Here is a 13,196-nt window from a genome sequence, read left to right as displayed (position 1 = left end):
TTTTTCTCCTCTCCTTTGCTAGTTTTTGCTGATGTTTTTGAGTTGTTTCCTGCACCACACCCAGCCCAAAGTAGGGTTACTATGGGCTTGCTGCAGGCCCACAATGGGCCCCACCTAAGGCACATTCTGCTAACTGTGGGCAACCCAAACTCAGCCCACACAACAGTTTTTTCATGAATTGATGCCTACTTCATCATACAAGAGTGTCACATCTTGAAAATTGGACCATTACATTTTTAGGTTTTAAATGACAGGTTACGCGCACAATAAACAGAAATGTCATGCATTTCGAACTGGTAAAATAACAGGATGAGACGAAGAGGAGAGCTCAAAACACAAGTTAACTAGGTGACGGACGAAGACAAACTCACAAACAGACAAAGGAAGGGGGAGTGGTTATATACACTGAACAACCTTCGCTGTCAGTGCCGGCGTATTATTCTTCTCAGCCTGAGAGACAGATATGAAGAGGTAAAGTAAAATGGTAACCCTGTGAACTCTTTATCTTATAGTAACCTTAATAAATGTGGCAGGAGATTTTGCAGCCATATTATAATCATATCATCATTTTATACAGTATAATCTGATATGTCACTGTAGATTAAACCAGCCAGATGTATATTAAGTACTTAAAATTGAGCCCAAACTAAAATCTACAGCAGTAAATGTAACATACACATTAATATAGGGGCAATATTAATCCAAGCTTATCATATATATATATGAATGTGTATGTGTGTGCATATATATATATATATATATATATATACACATACATACATACATGCATATATACACATTCATATACTGTATATAGTATGTATATAGTTTTAGTCATGAGCGGAAAAGTATTATCTAAAAATCTAATTTAGAAATGTGTTTAAGCTTTAAAAGCAAATATCAAGATTTTATTTTAACAGTTCCTCTATTCCTTCACAGTCAAGAATACGGTAATCGACACCCTGGTGTTTCTCTTCTGGCTAGCAAGTGGGGCATCGTATAGGGTGGTCTCCAGAGTTTTTGACATGCCTCGATCTACTGACCATATCGTCCACAGGGTCACAGAGGAACTGGTGGCCCTGCGCCACAGGGTTATTTACCTCCCACACACCCCAGAAGAACTGGACTCTGTTTCCCATGGGTTTGCAGGGCTGGCGAGGCACCCAGCTTTCACCAAAGCAGCTGGAGCTATCGACGGCTGCCATGTCAGTATCGCATGACATGGAGGCTTGACCAGCTGTCTGTCCTGGAGGAGGCTCCTGTTGACCATGACTACTTATAATCCGTAAGTCAATAATTGCAGTTTCATATAGTTATTCAAATTCCAATTTAGTAATTTCAAATACAGTGGTTATCTTTTTTATAATCAGAATAGCAATGTGATATACTCTGCCTCATTCCTTTCTAATACCATAGTGCAGTGACATGGCAGCCGTCGAATGAGCCAGCCCTACAAACCCAGAGCATGGACAATGCAGTGGACAGTGAAGACAAGTTGGAGAAGCACCAGGGTCTCGATTGTGACAGCCTATCAAGGTCCAGAAGTACAACCAGAGAAATACATCTCAGCAGAAAATCCAGCCCGTGTGTCTTCTGACAAATGAACCTGCCCAGCACAGAACACCCATGTTGATCCTACAAAACAAAGTTTTTATTTTTCAATGTATTTCTAAACTATCTAATAATGTTATTTAATGTTTATAGTTGTTAATTTAAAATGTTAATATAGTTTGTTTTGTTTTGGACTAGTTTTTTTCTATTACAACAATTAATTTATTAATAATAATAAATTCATCAATCTATTGAGCAGTATATTATTAAACAATATAAACACACATATTTACATATATTTTTTTATTGTATTTTTTTTATTATTTTTATGTTATTTTTACACATTTTTCAAGGATGGAGAGAAGTCGGTCCATCCTCCTCTTATTCCTCTCATCCTCTCCCTCTGCAAGGAACAATTATTACCGAGAGGTATTTAAACAGAATATTGAATATTGTTGTTGCCGGAAGGAAGGGTTGTTTTACATGTAAAAAAAGGAAGTGGAATAAAAGTGAGACGCTGTTGGCATTAACACCGGCCATTCGTGTCCTTCGATTGTTTATTAACGTAGACGCCCTCGGTTACACAGTGTATTGTTTTAAAGCATTTGTCATAATGATAGCAGTTTTGCAGAGGAATAAAATAGAAGTGACTCAGAATGTGCACCATCTGTGTGTGGCCAACTGAAAATTCCCTCTGACATAAAGTGCAGAAGGCTTTCGTTGAATCACCACTGACGGGCTTACCCCACGTCTTTTTAACTTCCCATAATTTGTTGAAGCTGCACAGTCTCTTCTTTTTTGCAGGTTTATCCTTTGTAGTTTAATTTGGATGAATTTGCACGTTTACTTACAGTATATTGATCATGTGCGACTGATGCGGGACTCCACCTCGTCTCCTGGCGCGAGGTGGGACGGCACCTGTCATCATCACACTGTGATTGGATGATGACAGGAGTCGTGATCAGCACTACTGCTGCTGTTGTTGTTGTATCATGCAGTGGTTAGATCAGCTTAACAGTCAATAAAGGCCCAATATGTGGGACGTCCCGGCTAATAAGGGACAGTTGGCAACCCTACGTACAACCGATGCGCTCAGCAGCTACAACAAGAGTAGTTCTTCTTCTTCTATGGTTGAATATAAAGCAGGACACAGCACCAAACTTCACCTAAAGCAAGGAGCAGTGCCAACAATACGTATATTAAAAATTTTACAAACCGTAAAACTGTCTTTGTGTGCTTGTTTTGTCGTTTAGCTTTAGTGATAGCCGGCTACAGGCTAAGCTGCACGCTTTCACTCGTGTGTTATTTGCATGTTTCTGCTGTCCTGCAGCAGTCTTTGCGATGGAGGTGGTTCACTTGTCACGGTGTCTGACTCTGGGTCAGACTCGGGATCAAATGCGTAAGGGATTCCGACGAGGGGTTGTGACGACGACATTACTCAATGTTTTGATAATTGCTAGCGGTGCATCCGCCTTTCCAGAGGGGGAGCTGCGGGTCTGAGAGCCGACATGCCAATTACGTCACTTCCAGGTAAGTGGCCAGCGATGAGACATTTACATCGGCTCATTTGCAGTGACTAGGAGGTTTCTGACCATAAAAATTACTTCATGTTTGTAAGTAAACCTCCATATCTCACATCACCATGCTATGGCCTCTTTGAAGAAAAAGAAAAAAAAATGGTTTTGCTATTAGTCTGTATTTAGTTTTGAGAAGAACTTATAAAATGTAATACACAGAGGAGCAGCTGTGTGAGTGCTGCCATATATTAATACCAGAGAAAACATTGAGCCTGTTGTTATTAATGAGTGAATGTCATTACGTGGTGTTGCTGAATGTGATCTGTTTGATCAGACAAAACCTCGTCAAACGATTTTTGACTGTTGTGTTTATTGACTCTTTAAAGTTTCACCAAAAACTCTTGACTGTAGAGACTTTGCAGAACATGGGTCAGTTGATGCCCGGTGCTTCAATTGGCAGCCAGTTCCCTGCCTTACCCCTGTTCCTTCACCCATCTGATCCCACAGACACACACGTAATGTTCGATCGCACAGAGGATCTACCATGAGAACCATTGCTCTGGGAATCAGGACTTCTGTGAAGGAGGTCGCTCAGGTGTGAACTTGTGCTACTGCTTCCGCTTTGTTGAATCTGATGCGATTCACCAAACAAAACCTCATCGACTGATTTTTTGCTATAGACGCTGTGCTCGGGACCCACATCGTGCCAAAAATAAGGCTTGTAATACTGATCTGGTCCTTCTCCATCCATACCAGATTGTAATGCAGGATCAGAGGCCTTACTAATGGTCACATCTTGTTGAATGTCTTCAAAGAAGTGCTTCCTGATGGAGGATGGAGATCTGGGTGTGGCTGTTTCTCTTTGGCCATCAGGGAGAGTAGGAGGAGCACTATTTACCTAAAGACAGAAATGAGCAGAGATGTGATCCTAAAATTTTAATGTAACCTTTTTTTCTCTGAGGAACTTTAGGAACTTAAATTTTCCAAAATGAATTTGGTCAGATTTGACACAGAGGCGGTTTTGAAAAATCTGCACTTGAAGTAAGCAAGCCTCCATTGCTGTCTTGGCATCCCCACACAGCTTCAACTTCCTGGCTTTGCAATCTCCTTGAAGAATAAACAATTTTCTACTTTCAACTGTCTGGGTAAAGCCATTACATTGACGCACAGCAATTAAAGTAGGACCTGCTCGCTAGGCTGCTGCTTAGTGTTAAATTAAATAAAAGTAATTGGAGCCCGACTATAAAACAGTTCACCAAAATGATATGGATTTGTGGTCATTTGTGATCATTGCATCCTTACCAAAGAATGAAAAGCAACCGTCTGTGTCATAGCATTCCGAACATCCAAATACGTTCCAGTTGTAGTGGACAGCTGAGGTTTTCCCAGAAGATGGAAATCTGAAGCGTCCAGTCCAGCCATTGCAGCAAGCTTACCTAGGCTATCAAACATGAGACAAAAATAGAAATAAGTTTTTATTTTAAAGTACAAATGTCACATTAAGTAAATAGAGACATTACTAAATGGCTTCTTCAGCAACAAGTGCCTTTTTATGAGGTCAAGCCATGACTGGAGGCATATGAAATGCTTATACAATTATGTTTACAGTTGCAGTAGATCCAGATGTCAGTTGGTGAAGTCCAAATTTAAAAGAGAAACCAGTTACCCACCCAGCATCCCTGAGGAGATCCAGGAAGGCATGGAACTTGACAAATGATTTCTCTATAGTCTCAAGTAAAGCCTCATCCTCAAGAACACTGACAGTACGCGGTGCTGATCTGGAGCCAGCGGCTGCAAACGCCTCTGGCATGGAGTGTTTAGCATCAGGAAGACATGCGTTCTCTATCTCATACTGAAAACAAATAAGAAGAAAAGGCAACAGTGGAGTATCATTATTTATTAGGCATTTACAGCCATATCGGTAACATGTAATATTCATTTGTATTGGTAAATGAATCATTTGGTTTGCAAAAATGAACAGAAAAAAATCTCCTGCGACCCATCTGTGGGTCCCGACCCAGACGTTGGTCATCACTGTGATAAGGGATAATAAGGGTGAAGCTATTCAGTCCAGACATGGATTGAACAGATCTTTAAATCGAGGGTGTTAGAATGATCAGAACTTATATTCTTGGTGTATTACCCAGCTTAGTCAAACAGAGTAAAGCTATTTAAACTCACCTCCTTGAGCCTTGACTCAGCTCTCAGTCTGGCTGTGCTCTCCTTTGCCAGCCTCAGACGACACTCACTCAGCTCCATCTATCGGAAAAGGATAACACACACACACATCCAAAAACAGATCCAGACATTTGCCTCCAAAAGAAATACATTCCAAAAGATTCCACCTTTTTGAAACATAACCCATTTTCAGTCACCTGCAAACGGTCAAACTGTCGTCCACTGACCCCTTCCTGGTCCTGGACATATACTTTTAATCTTTTCTCTTCCTTTTCTCCAGCAATCTTGTCAGTAGTTGCACCCTAATGAAAACAACATATAAAACATTTAAAATTTTACATTTTTTGACACTTGACATAACCTCTTCTTCTAATAGTGGAATAATAGTGCAATGTAGTAAAACAAAATAAAAAAACTAACGTTAAAGCTTTGTTTTGCCACAGTTCCTACACGAGGAAGACCCCTGCAACAAAATCATCCAGCAAAAAGATAACTGATCCAGGTTAATGTTATAGTACCCTGTAAATACACTGTAAAAATATGTTATATTCCATAAAACCTACAGTGTGTTATACTTTTTTGGTTTTTAGTGTTAAACAAAATAAAAATGATTTGAAGTTTATTAGTTGGCCAACATCTCACCTCCGGCGTCCAGCTCGTGCCGCAGCATGCCGAGGAACGTGTTGGGAGCGTGGAGGAGGCTTCCGTACCGGAGCAACACTTGAACTGCGGGTTTCTGCCGATGTTTCGTTACATGAGGCTGCACAAGAAAAAGAACAACGTGAAAAAGTGGATATTAAAGAACACAGATGTGCTCAGACTAAAATATTCTTTATATGCATCCGTTAACAATCGGTGGTCATACTGGATGCAAAGCCTTCATGCTGTTTAAACAAGGAAATTGTTTAATTTAAAAAAAAAAAGACCATTAATACAATCTGTTGAATCTATTATTCACTAAACAAAAACAATATTGTGCAAAAGCAGGATTTCTGGTTTATGTGTGCATCAACATTGAAACAACATAAACAATGCTATCAAAGCGATGATATATAATTTGATTTCATACTTTGTAGTAGTAGCAGTAATAGTTGTGTGTATGTACATTAAATCAACATCATCATGTAAGGTTAGATCAATTTTTTCAATCTCATACAGTCAGAAAGTAAAAGAAATCCAATATTTTCAGTAAATTGCATCAATTTTTGGATGTTCAGCACAACAGAAGTTACACACTGGAGCTTTAGTAGTTGAGAGAAACACGTAAAATGTGTACATGCCTGTCCTGATTCTTCTGGGCACTGGTTGCTTCCTTGGACCTGGAACTCTCTGTGGCTCAGTGGCTGCAGGCTTGATCCAATGATACTGCTGTAAATTCAAAAACTCATTTGAAGTCGTTGATGACGCAGCTTTCCATCCAACATGGAGCACTAAACTAATACACAGCAATTTTTATTTTTTTTCTCATAGTGATAGTAGCTGCAGGCACTAACCTGCAGAGACTGTCCACCGGAATTTCTGTTCCTCTTTACTTTCTCTGTTATCGCTTTAATTAGGCCCTTGTCTGTAAAAGAAAACATTTTACAGTCTTTTTTTTTTTATTATGCTGTAGAACATTACATTTATAATTACAGTGCTACAGCCTCATAACTTTTAGTAAAAATAGTAAACAAAAGGACAAGCTCAGTGATTCCCAAAACGTGGGACTATGTAATGTACTGTGTGTTACTTTTACTTAATAATGCTTCAAATAACTGTAAAAGGGTGACTGAGGGTGTTCTTGATGATGTCTTACCGACCAAGGGGTTACTGTGAATATCCAGTACACACAGAACAGAATTGGTTTTCACAGCTTCCAGCAAATGGTGAGCTCCTTCATTGGACAGACCGCATCTCTGTAGGTCCACCGCTGTTCAGTCACACGAGAGAAACATAAAACACGGGCAACAGTGATAATCATCTTCATATCTTTGTTTTGTATTGCTCTCAGGGTTCACTTGCCTTTCATCCAGAAATCCTCTGCCAGTTCATGCCCAATAGCAGCGGCACCACAGTCCCCGATCAAAGAGTTACCGTTTAGAGTGACGCGGCGAAGACCTCCCATTTCTTCCAAGTGTGGATGACGATATCTGAGAGACTCCGCCCACGCGATACCCTGCCTCTGCGCACCCTGATACTGAGGGGAAAAAAAAACACTTGGCATTACATATTATATTATATACAGGCATTTTGTTATTATTGTTATTTTGCTGTAACACAGCTTCAAAACTCTTTCTCACAACATCATACTCCAACAAAGTTGGAATAAAATGAGATAAATCTGTATTTTATTGCAGAATATAACTACATTGAGTGTACTGACTTATTATGTATTGTGTACCTTTTTATAGTGACTTACTAAATACAATGTAACAATACATTTTATAATGTACAATGTTTTAATCACAGAATTCTAGGGGCAGAATAAAAAAAGAATATATGACACAATAGAACAATATAGAACAATATAGACTTATATGACACAAAAACTAAACGTATTTAACATCATCCTGATTGTGTCTTTCACTTTAAGTTCGATCCACATACACCTCTGTTTTTGACAGTGTGACTTCGGTTTTGACCAATTCTTGTTTGTCATTGCAAAAATAACTTAATTCAATGTTTAATGTATAATTGTAAAATCCTTTATTGCCAAGAAAGGACATCACCATGTAACAAAGTAGAAATACTTTCAAATACATTCATTTTGTTATTTATATTTCCAGCAACTTTTACTAGTATTCCACTACAATTCCTAAATAAATTGTGTATTTTTACTCCCCCACATTTCCCCTAAATATCTTTGTCACTCGTTACTACCAGATAAAATCAGAATTAGAGTTGGTAATGGTCTGTATTTATATAGCTCTTTTCTAGTCTTGATGAGCTGCTTTACACTTGAGATTTGCCATTCACTAATTTTTTTTCTTGCTCAACGGCGCATATAGACCAGGAATTGAACCCACAACCTTTCAGTTGAAAGACAACTGGCCCTACCACTTAATCTTTACTCCTCATTTACTTTTACTTCTAAAAGTCAATCAGAAAATTACTTTTGATACTTAAGGACAGTCAATGTCATATTCTGTACTTTAAGACCTTTACTTAAGTAAAATTAAAATTTGACTTCAACTTCTACCAAAGTCATTTTCTGGTAAGATACTTGTACTTTTACTCTAGTATCTTACTCTTTTATGTACGTTATACAAGACTGGACATCGCAGATGAAGATATCTTGTCTCATGTCACATACATGTCATGGCAGTAAAAGTGTTAAAAACTAGATTTTCCACCTTGATGATGCTGGCGATGTGCTCTGCTCCTCTCCAAGTGAGATTGCACCCTGAAAAATCTACTCTCTTGATGTTTGGAGAATGCTTCACAATTTTACAAATGACTGAAACATAAGACGTCACACAGTTACAACATGAACACAAACACAAACAATAGAAATCCAATACTGTGAACACACACATACCCTCCAAACCCTCGTCCGAGATTGGGCAATTGGCCAGAGAAAGGTGTTCCAGGGACATACTTTTTTCCAAACCCTACAAAAAATAATTGGTTTGGTCCATAATTGATTCATGATATTTGTATGCAAATGGAAATTTGAATGATTTTTTTTTTTTTTAATTTGCAGGAAATGTCTGCCATGCAGAGCTTTATGCGTTTCAAAGTGGTTGGTAGGAGGTACATTTATCAGCACGAATGTCTGTGGTAAAATATTTTAATGGACTGATGTGGCAGAAATTTGAGGTTGTGATATGCTGTCATACTAAAAAGTGTTTTTTGAGCTATTCCTTTTTTTGAGTGTTTATTGTCCAATCCAACAGACTTAGGCTCATTTTCTTTCTTTTTGGACATATTCTTCCAGTTGCAAAACAAACTCCAGGTGTGAAGCCTCGACATTTGTGATTTGACTGACACCATGAAAGTTCACAGCCGTTACCTGCAACAAGGCAACCAGATGTCAATCACACTGGTGTCCTCTCATGTGCCATGTTTTTTTCATCTATTTTCTTCCAAATGGGAACATAATTTACAAAATTGGCATCAAGTTCTTCAGAAACTGCTGATTGAGACAACTGATTCCTCAGAAAATGTTTACTGTTTAATGTTGATACTAAGTCAATGCTTAAGCCCCTGAAATGCTGCGCCTGGATATGAGTGTCTTGTTTGTTAAAGTCGTAAACCAAGGCTTCCAATCACATTGTTCCAATTGTTTTGACAAACACTTACTACCAAAACCTGGTCTAATGATTGCTACAAACATTTCTCTCTCACTTTCTCACAATCAAAATATGTTTCTCCTTCCAGGTGGAACACCTGACTCGGTAAGGTTTAGTCTCTATTTATAACCTCTTCCAAATTGGCTCCTACAGATGAAAATCAAGTGAGAAGTAGTAGCTCATTTTCTTCTTCTTTGAAGGTGGCGTTTTGCCCAGCCCCTCTTCCAATGTTATTAGGTCAAAGTCAAATCCATGGCTCTATCACCTGATCTAGACCAAAGGATACTGGCACTTTTCCATCTTCTTTCTACCATTATCTCCACTACTCTTGCTTTTCTATTAGGGATAGTACCTGGAACCTTTTTTTGATCACTGCTCTAGCGAGGTTCCAATCGTGCTGAGCCGATACTAAAATGTGATGTCAAAAAAATGCCGATCACTGATTGGAGAACGTCATCACTGGAAGTCATATCTAAAATCTCAATATTTAACAGAGTATTTGTATTTAGCGACAGCACTGCCAAAAGCTGGCAATCATGAGCCGTCACAACCTGTTCAGCCGTATTATATTTCAGTGACTGTCAGAAAGTACTGAATGATTCGGTGAACAAATCTTTTGAATGAACTGACTCTAATGATTCAGTACACCCAAAATAACTGCTTTGTCCGTCACTAGTTTGTGTGTTTGTGTCACGTATACAATATTGCACAGCTGTGCTATGAGGAGCCCGTCCATGTTGAGGAGGTACTACAGAGTAATGGAAAATGACGTGCCTGATACCAAACCTGCTCGTACTGTATTATGGAAAAGCGCCAATAGTGTTGACTGTGGCATAAATTAAATAAAACTACACAATTGTTGAACTGAGACAGTTTATACTGCAAATAATGCTTTGTTTGACCTTTTTCAGTGTGATGAGGTCCCTCTTATTCAGTGGAAGTCCATTAAGTTGCAGAGTCTTTAGGTTGGAGGAGATAGTCAGACACTCTCTTAGGGCCTTGCACAGCTCAAGTGTCATATCCTTGGAGCAAATGAATGGGATTTCCCTCCTAGAGGTAGGCCTATAGTACCTTTTATCTAAAATTAGAGATGACAAAATCTTTGTTGATAATGTGAAATTTATGTCAGAAATTAAGAAAAATAAATAATGGGTCCTTTTTTTAAAAAAAAATTCCTGACTTACCTGCATTTTCAGAACCAAGATGAGTGCTTCGTATTGCAATGTGGTTCAAGTGTTGATTGATAGAGATAGAGCTGAGAACAGGTTGCAAGTCTCTGAGATCCAGCCTGTCTCCATTAAAGTCCAGCATTCCTTTGTCAAGATGCCTCTTGATAGCAGTGAGAGGCATAGAATCCTGTCTGGCACAAGCAAAGCCATAGTAAGCCAGAAAGTCAGTGGCACCCTGCCTTAGCATCCGAGCATTGTTCTGCTTCATCTCTGAGGGAGGGAGGGAGGAAAGCTGATTTAAAAGTTATTTCATTTCACTTCGACTTAAGAGTAACAAGTCCAAGAAGTGCATTTGATCTGTATGTGGGTTGCTGTCGCAACAGTAGGTAAATTCCTCTGCCTTTGATTTGCGTTCGAAGGATCCCATTTTAAGTAATCACAGTTCAAAGTTCTGTAACAGATCAAAGTTGTCTTTCAACATAGTTCAAAGTTCACTGCAACATTCCTTTCAATGCAGTTCAAAGTTCCTCAATGCAGCTCAAGGTTATTTCCTCTCATCCTTAGATCCTCCTCGTGGTTCCTCTTTTTGAACCCATCCAGCGGGTATATCATATCAAAGGTCAGGGATCCAGGGGGATTGGGGGCAAGGATGAGGACGGGCGAATGAGGAGGAGACTTTGAACTGCGATGAAGAGACTGAGGAGATGAGAAGGCAAGAACTTAGTAGTGCGTTGAGGAGCTGCGATGTGAAAGAACCATGTCGAACTGTGATTAATGACTGTGGATATTTTTGTTTTGTTGTGTTTTTATTTTGGAAACCCCTACTGACTTCTTCCACTTTAAAGTCCACTTCCTGGAGGTGTGAAATTGCAGCTAGTGTTACACATGCCGAAGAAGATGGCACCATGTTGAGCTGATGGTCATGGGAAAACCTGTGAAACAGGGCAATCAGAGATGGCAGACTTCACCCCGTTCATGCAACAAGCCTCTGTCGGCCTCTGTTGGTCATATTGGCAAGTGTGGAAACACAAACAGACAGACACACAGAGCCATTGAAAACAATACTGCGCTTCAAAATGAAGCAAACAATGGTGGATAGACACAACTATGTTGTGAATGGACCAGAGTGGTGGGAGTGACATGGAGAAAAGCCAAATGAGTGAAAGATCGAGGGAGAAAAGAGAGAGTCATTTTGCCCGGACTGGTGCAACGAAAGCTGGTAGTAATGGAGATGAGAGAGGCAGGAGGGAACTGAAGGAAGCTCCACATTTAAAGTCAATTTGCAATTTAATGAAGAGAGAGGAGTTCAATGTGAAATTAACAACTGAACTGAAAAAACAGACTAGGGATATACATGGCAAGTATTGCAAGATGGTAACCTATTGATTGTTTGCAGAACTGAAGAGCAGAGAGAACGGGCTGGCAGGAATAAAGAAATAACAAGGTTTAGGGTGGTAAGAACAAGTCGTGGAAGGTTCCAGTTGGAGGAAATAAGAGTAAATCTAAAAGGAATAGTGAAATGTTTGTTGGCTAATGGACAATAATTAAAAAAGTAGAGGATCAAACAACCTGATGTTATTAGTACAGGAAACATGACTGAAACCAACTTACATTTCAAAAATAATTAGCTATTCAGCCATCAGGTTTGATCAAAGGGATGGGGTGGGGGTAGGATGCGTAACATTTATCACAGAAGGTTATAGAAGAAGAATATACATGTAGAAATATGGACATGAGGGAGCACTAGTGGTTATCATTAATTATGGCAATCCTTGAGCTCAAATTGAGGGGTTAGATAGTAAGAGGGTGTTGTTATGTGGGACTAACGCACATAGCACATTATGGGGAGAAGCAAGAACAGATGGAAATGGTGATGTGATGGAAGAGATTCTAGAAGAAGAGGATTGCTGATCAAATTAAGTATGATGGCAATAACTGGTCAAACACATACTTGTATTAAGGACTATTTGATAAAAAGAATAGGATCTGCACTATCAGGATGCTATGTGGTGGAAAATGGTGTCCTCCAAGGAAGTGTCATAAGCCCAATTATTTTCTCCATTATGGTCAATGATGTTTTCTCTTAAGTCCAAGATCATTTTTTGTTGCTGATTGAGTTTTGCGGGGGAAAAAAGTAAAGATATCAAGACAAGAGATTGAACAACCTTACTACCAGCTTGTTGCTTGGTTGAATTGGAAACTCCCCTCTTCTTCTGCTCTCTCCTCTACAGTGGCATGAATGAATGATACATTGAGGGGAAGATGAATGGTGGTGCAAACAGTCAAGGAGTCTGTGCGAAGGCTGGGGGAGATGGATGTGAATGTGGGAGTTTGTGACACAGGGAAACCTGATGCCTAAACAGACTTCATCACAGTTTGTTTTTGTGACAAGTGTGCATATCTTCAGGACACCCCAAAGTGTTTTTGGCAGATTGTATCATCTTTTAAAGACACACTGCACAGTGTGCCCTGTTAGTTGATACGACACATATTTTTTACATGAGCAAACA

At 39.3% G+C, this 13,196-nt stretch overlaps 1 protein-coding gene across 1 annotated transcript; it reads right to left on the bottom strand.

The window, feature by feature from the left end:
- Positions 1-3,555: 3,555 nt before the first annotated feature.
- Positions 3,556-10,954, bottom strand: LOC122778822 (centrosomal protein of 78 kDa-like). The gene is made up of 15 exons (XM_044040924.1): positions 10,702-10,954; positions 10,420-10,595; positions 8,764-8,836; positions 8,579-8,682; positions 7,248-7,422; positions 7,042-7,155; positions 6,740-6,810; positions 6,483-6,611; positions 5,889-6,006; positions 5,667-5,692; positions 5,444-5,548; positions 5,250-5,327; positions 4,739-4,920; positions 4,371-4,509; positions 3,556-3,966 (listed from the first exon to the last, which is right to left on the bottom strand). Exons 1-15 carry the CDS (start codon positions 10,952-10,954, stop codon positions 3,556-3,558), a joined length of 2,154 nt encoding a protein of 717 aa, XP_043896859.1.
- Between the last annotated feature and the right edge of the window lie 2,242 nt (positions 10,955-13,196).

This window comes from Solea senegalensis, linkage group LG12 (assembly GCF_019176455.1).
Source record: "Solea senegalensis isolate Sse05_10M linkage group LG12, IFAPA_SoseM_1, whole genome shotgun sequence".
Taxonomy (NCBI): domain Eukaryota; kingdom Metazoa; phylum Chordata; class Actinopteri; order Pleuronectiformes; family Soleidae; genus Solea; species Solea senegalensis.
Note: the sequence above shows the minus strand (reverse complement) of the source record. Positions and strands in the feature narration are given on the sequence as shown.

Coding starts and splice junctions, on each gene's coding strand:
- LOC122778822 (XM_044040924.1), bottom strand. CDS start 10,954: ATGAAGCAGAACAATGCTCGGATGCTAAGGCAGGGTGCCACTGACTTT. Junction 8,837..10,419: donor ACCTCATCACACTGAAAAAG/GTCAAACAAAGC, acceptor TATTTTTTGTAG/GGTTTGGAAAAAAGTATGTC. Junction 6,612..6,739: donor CCGGTGGACAGTCTCTGCAG/GTTAGTGCCTGC, acceptor AATTTACAGCAG/TATCATTGGATCAAGCCTGC.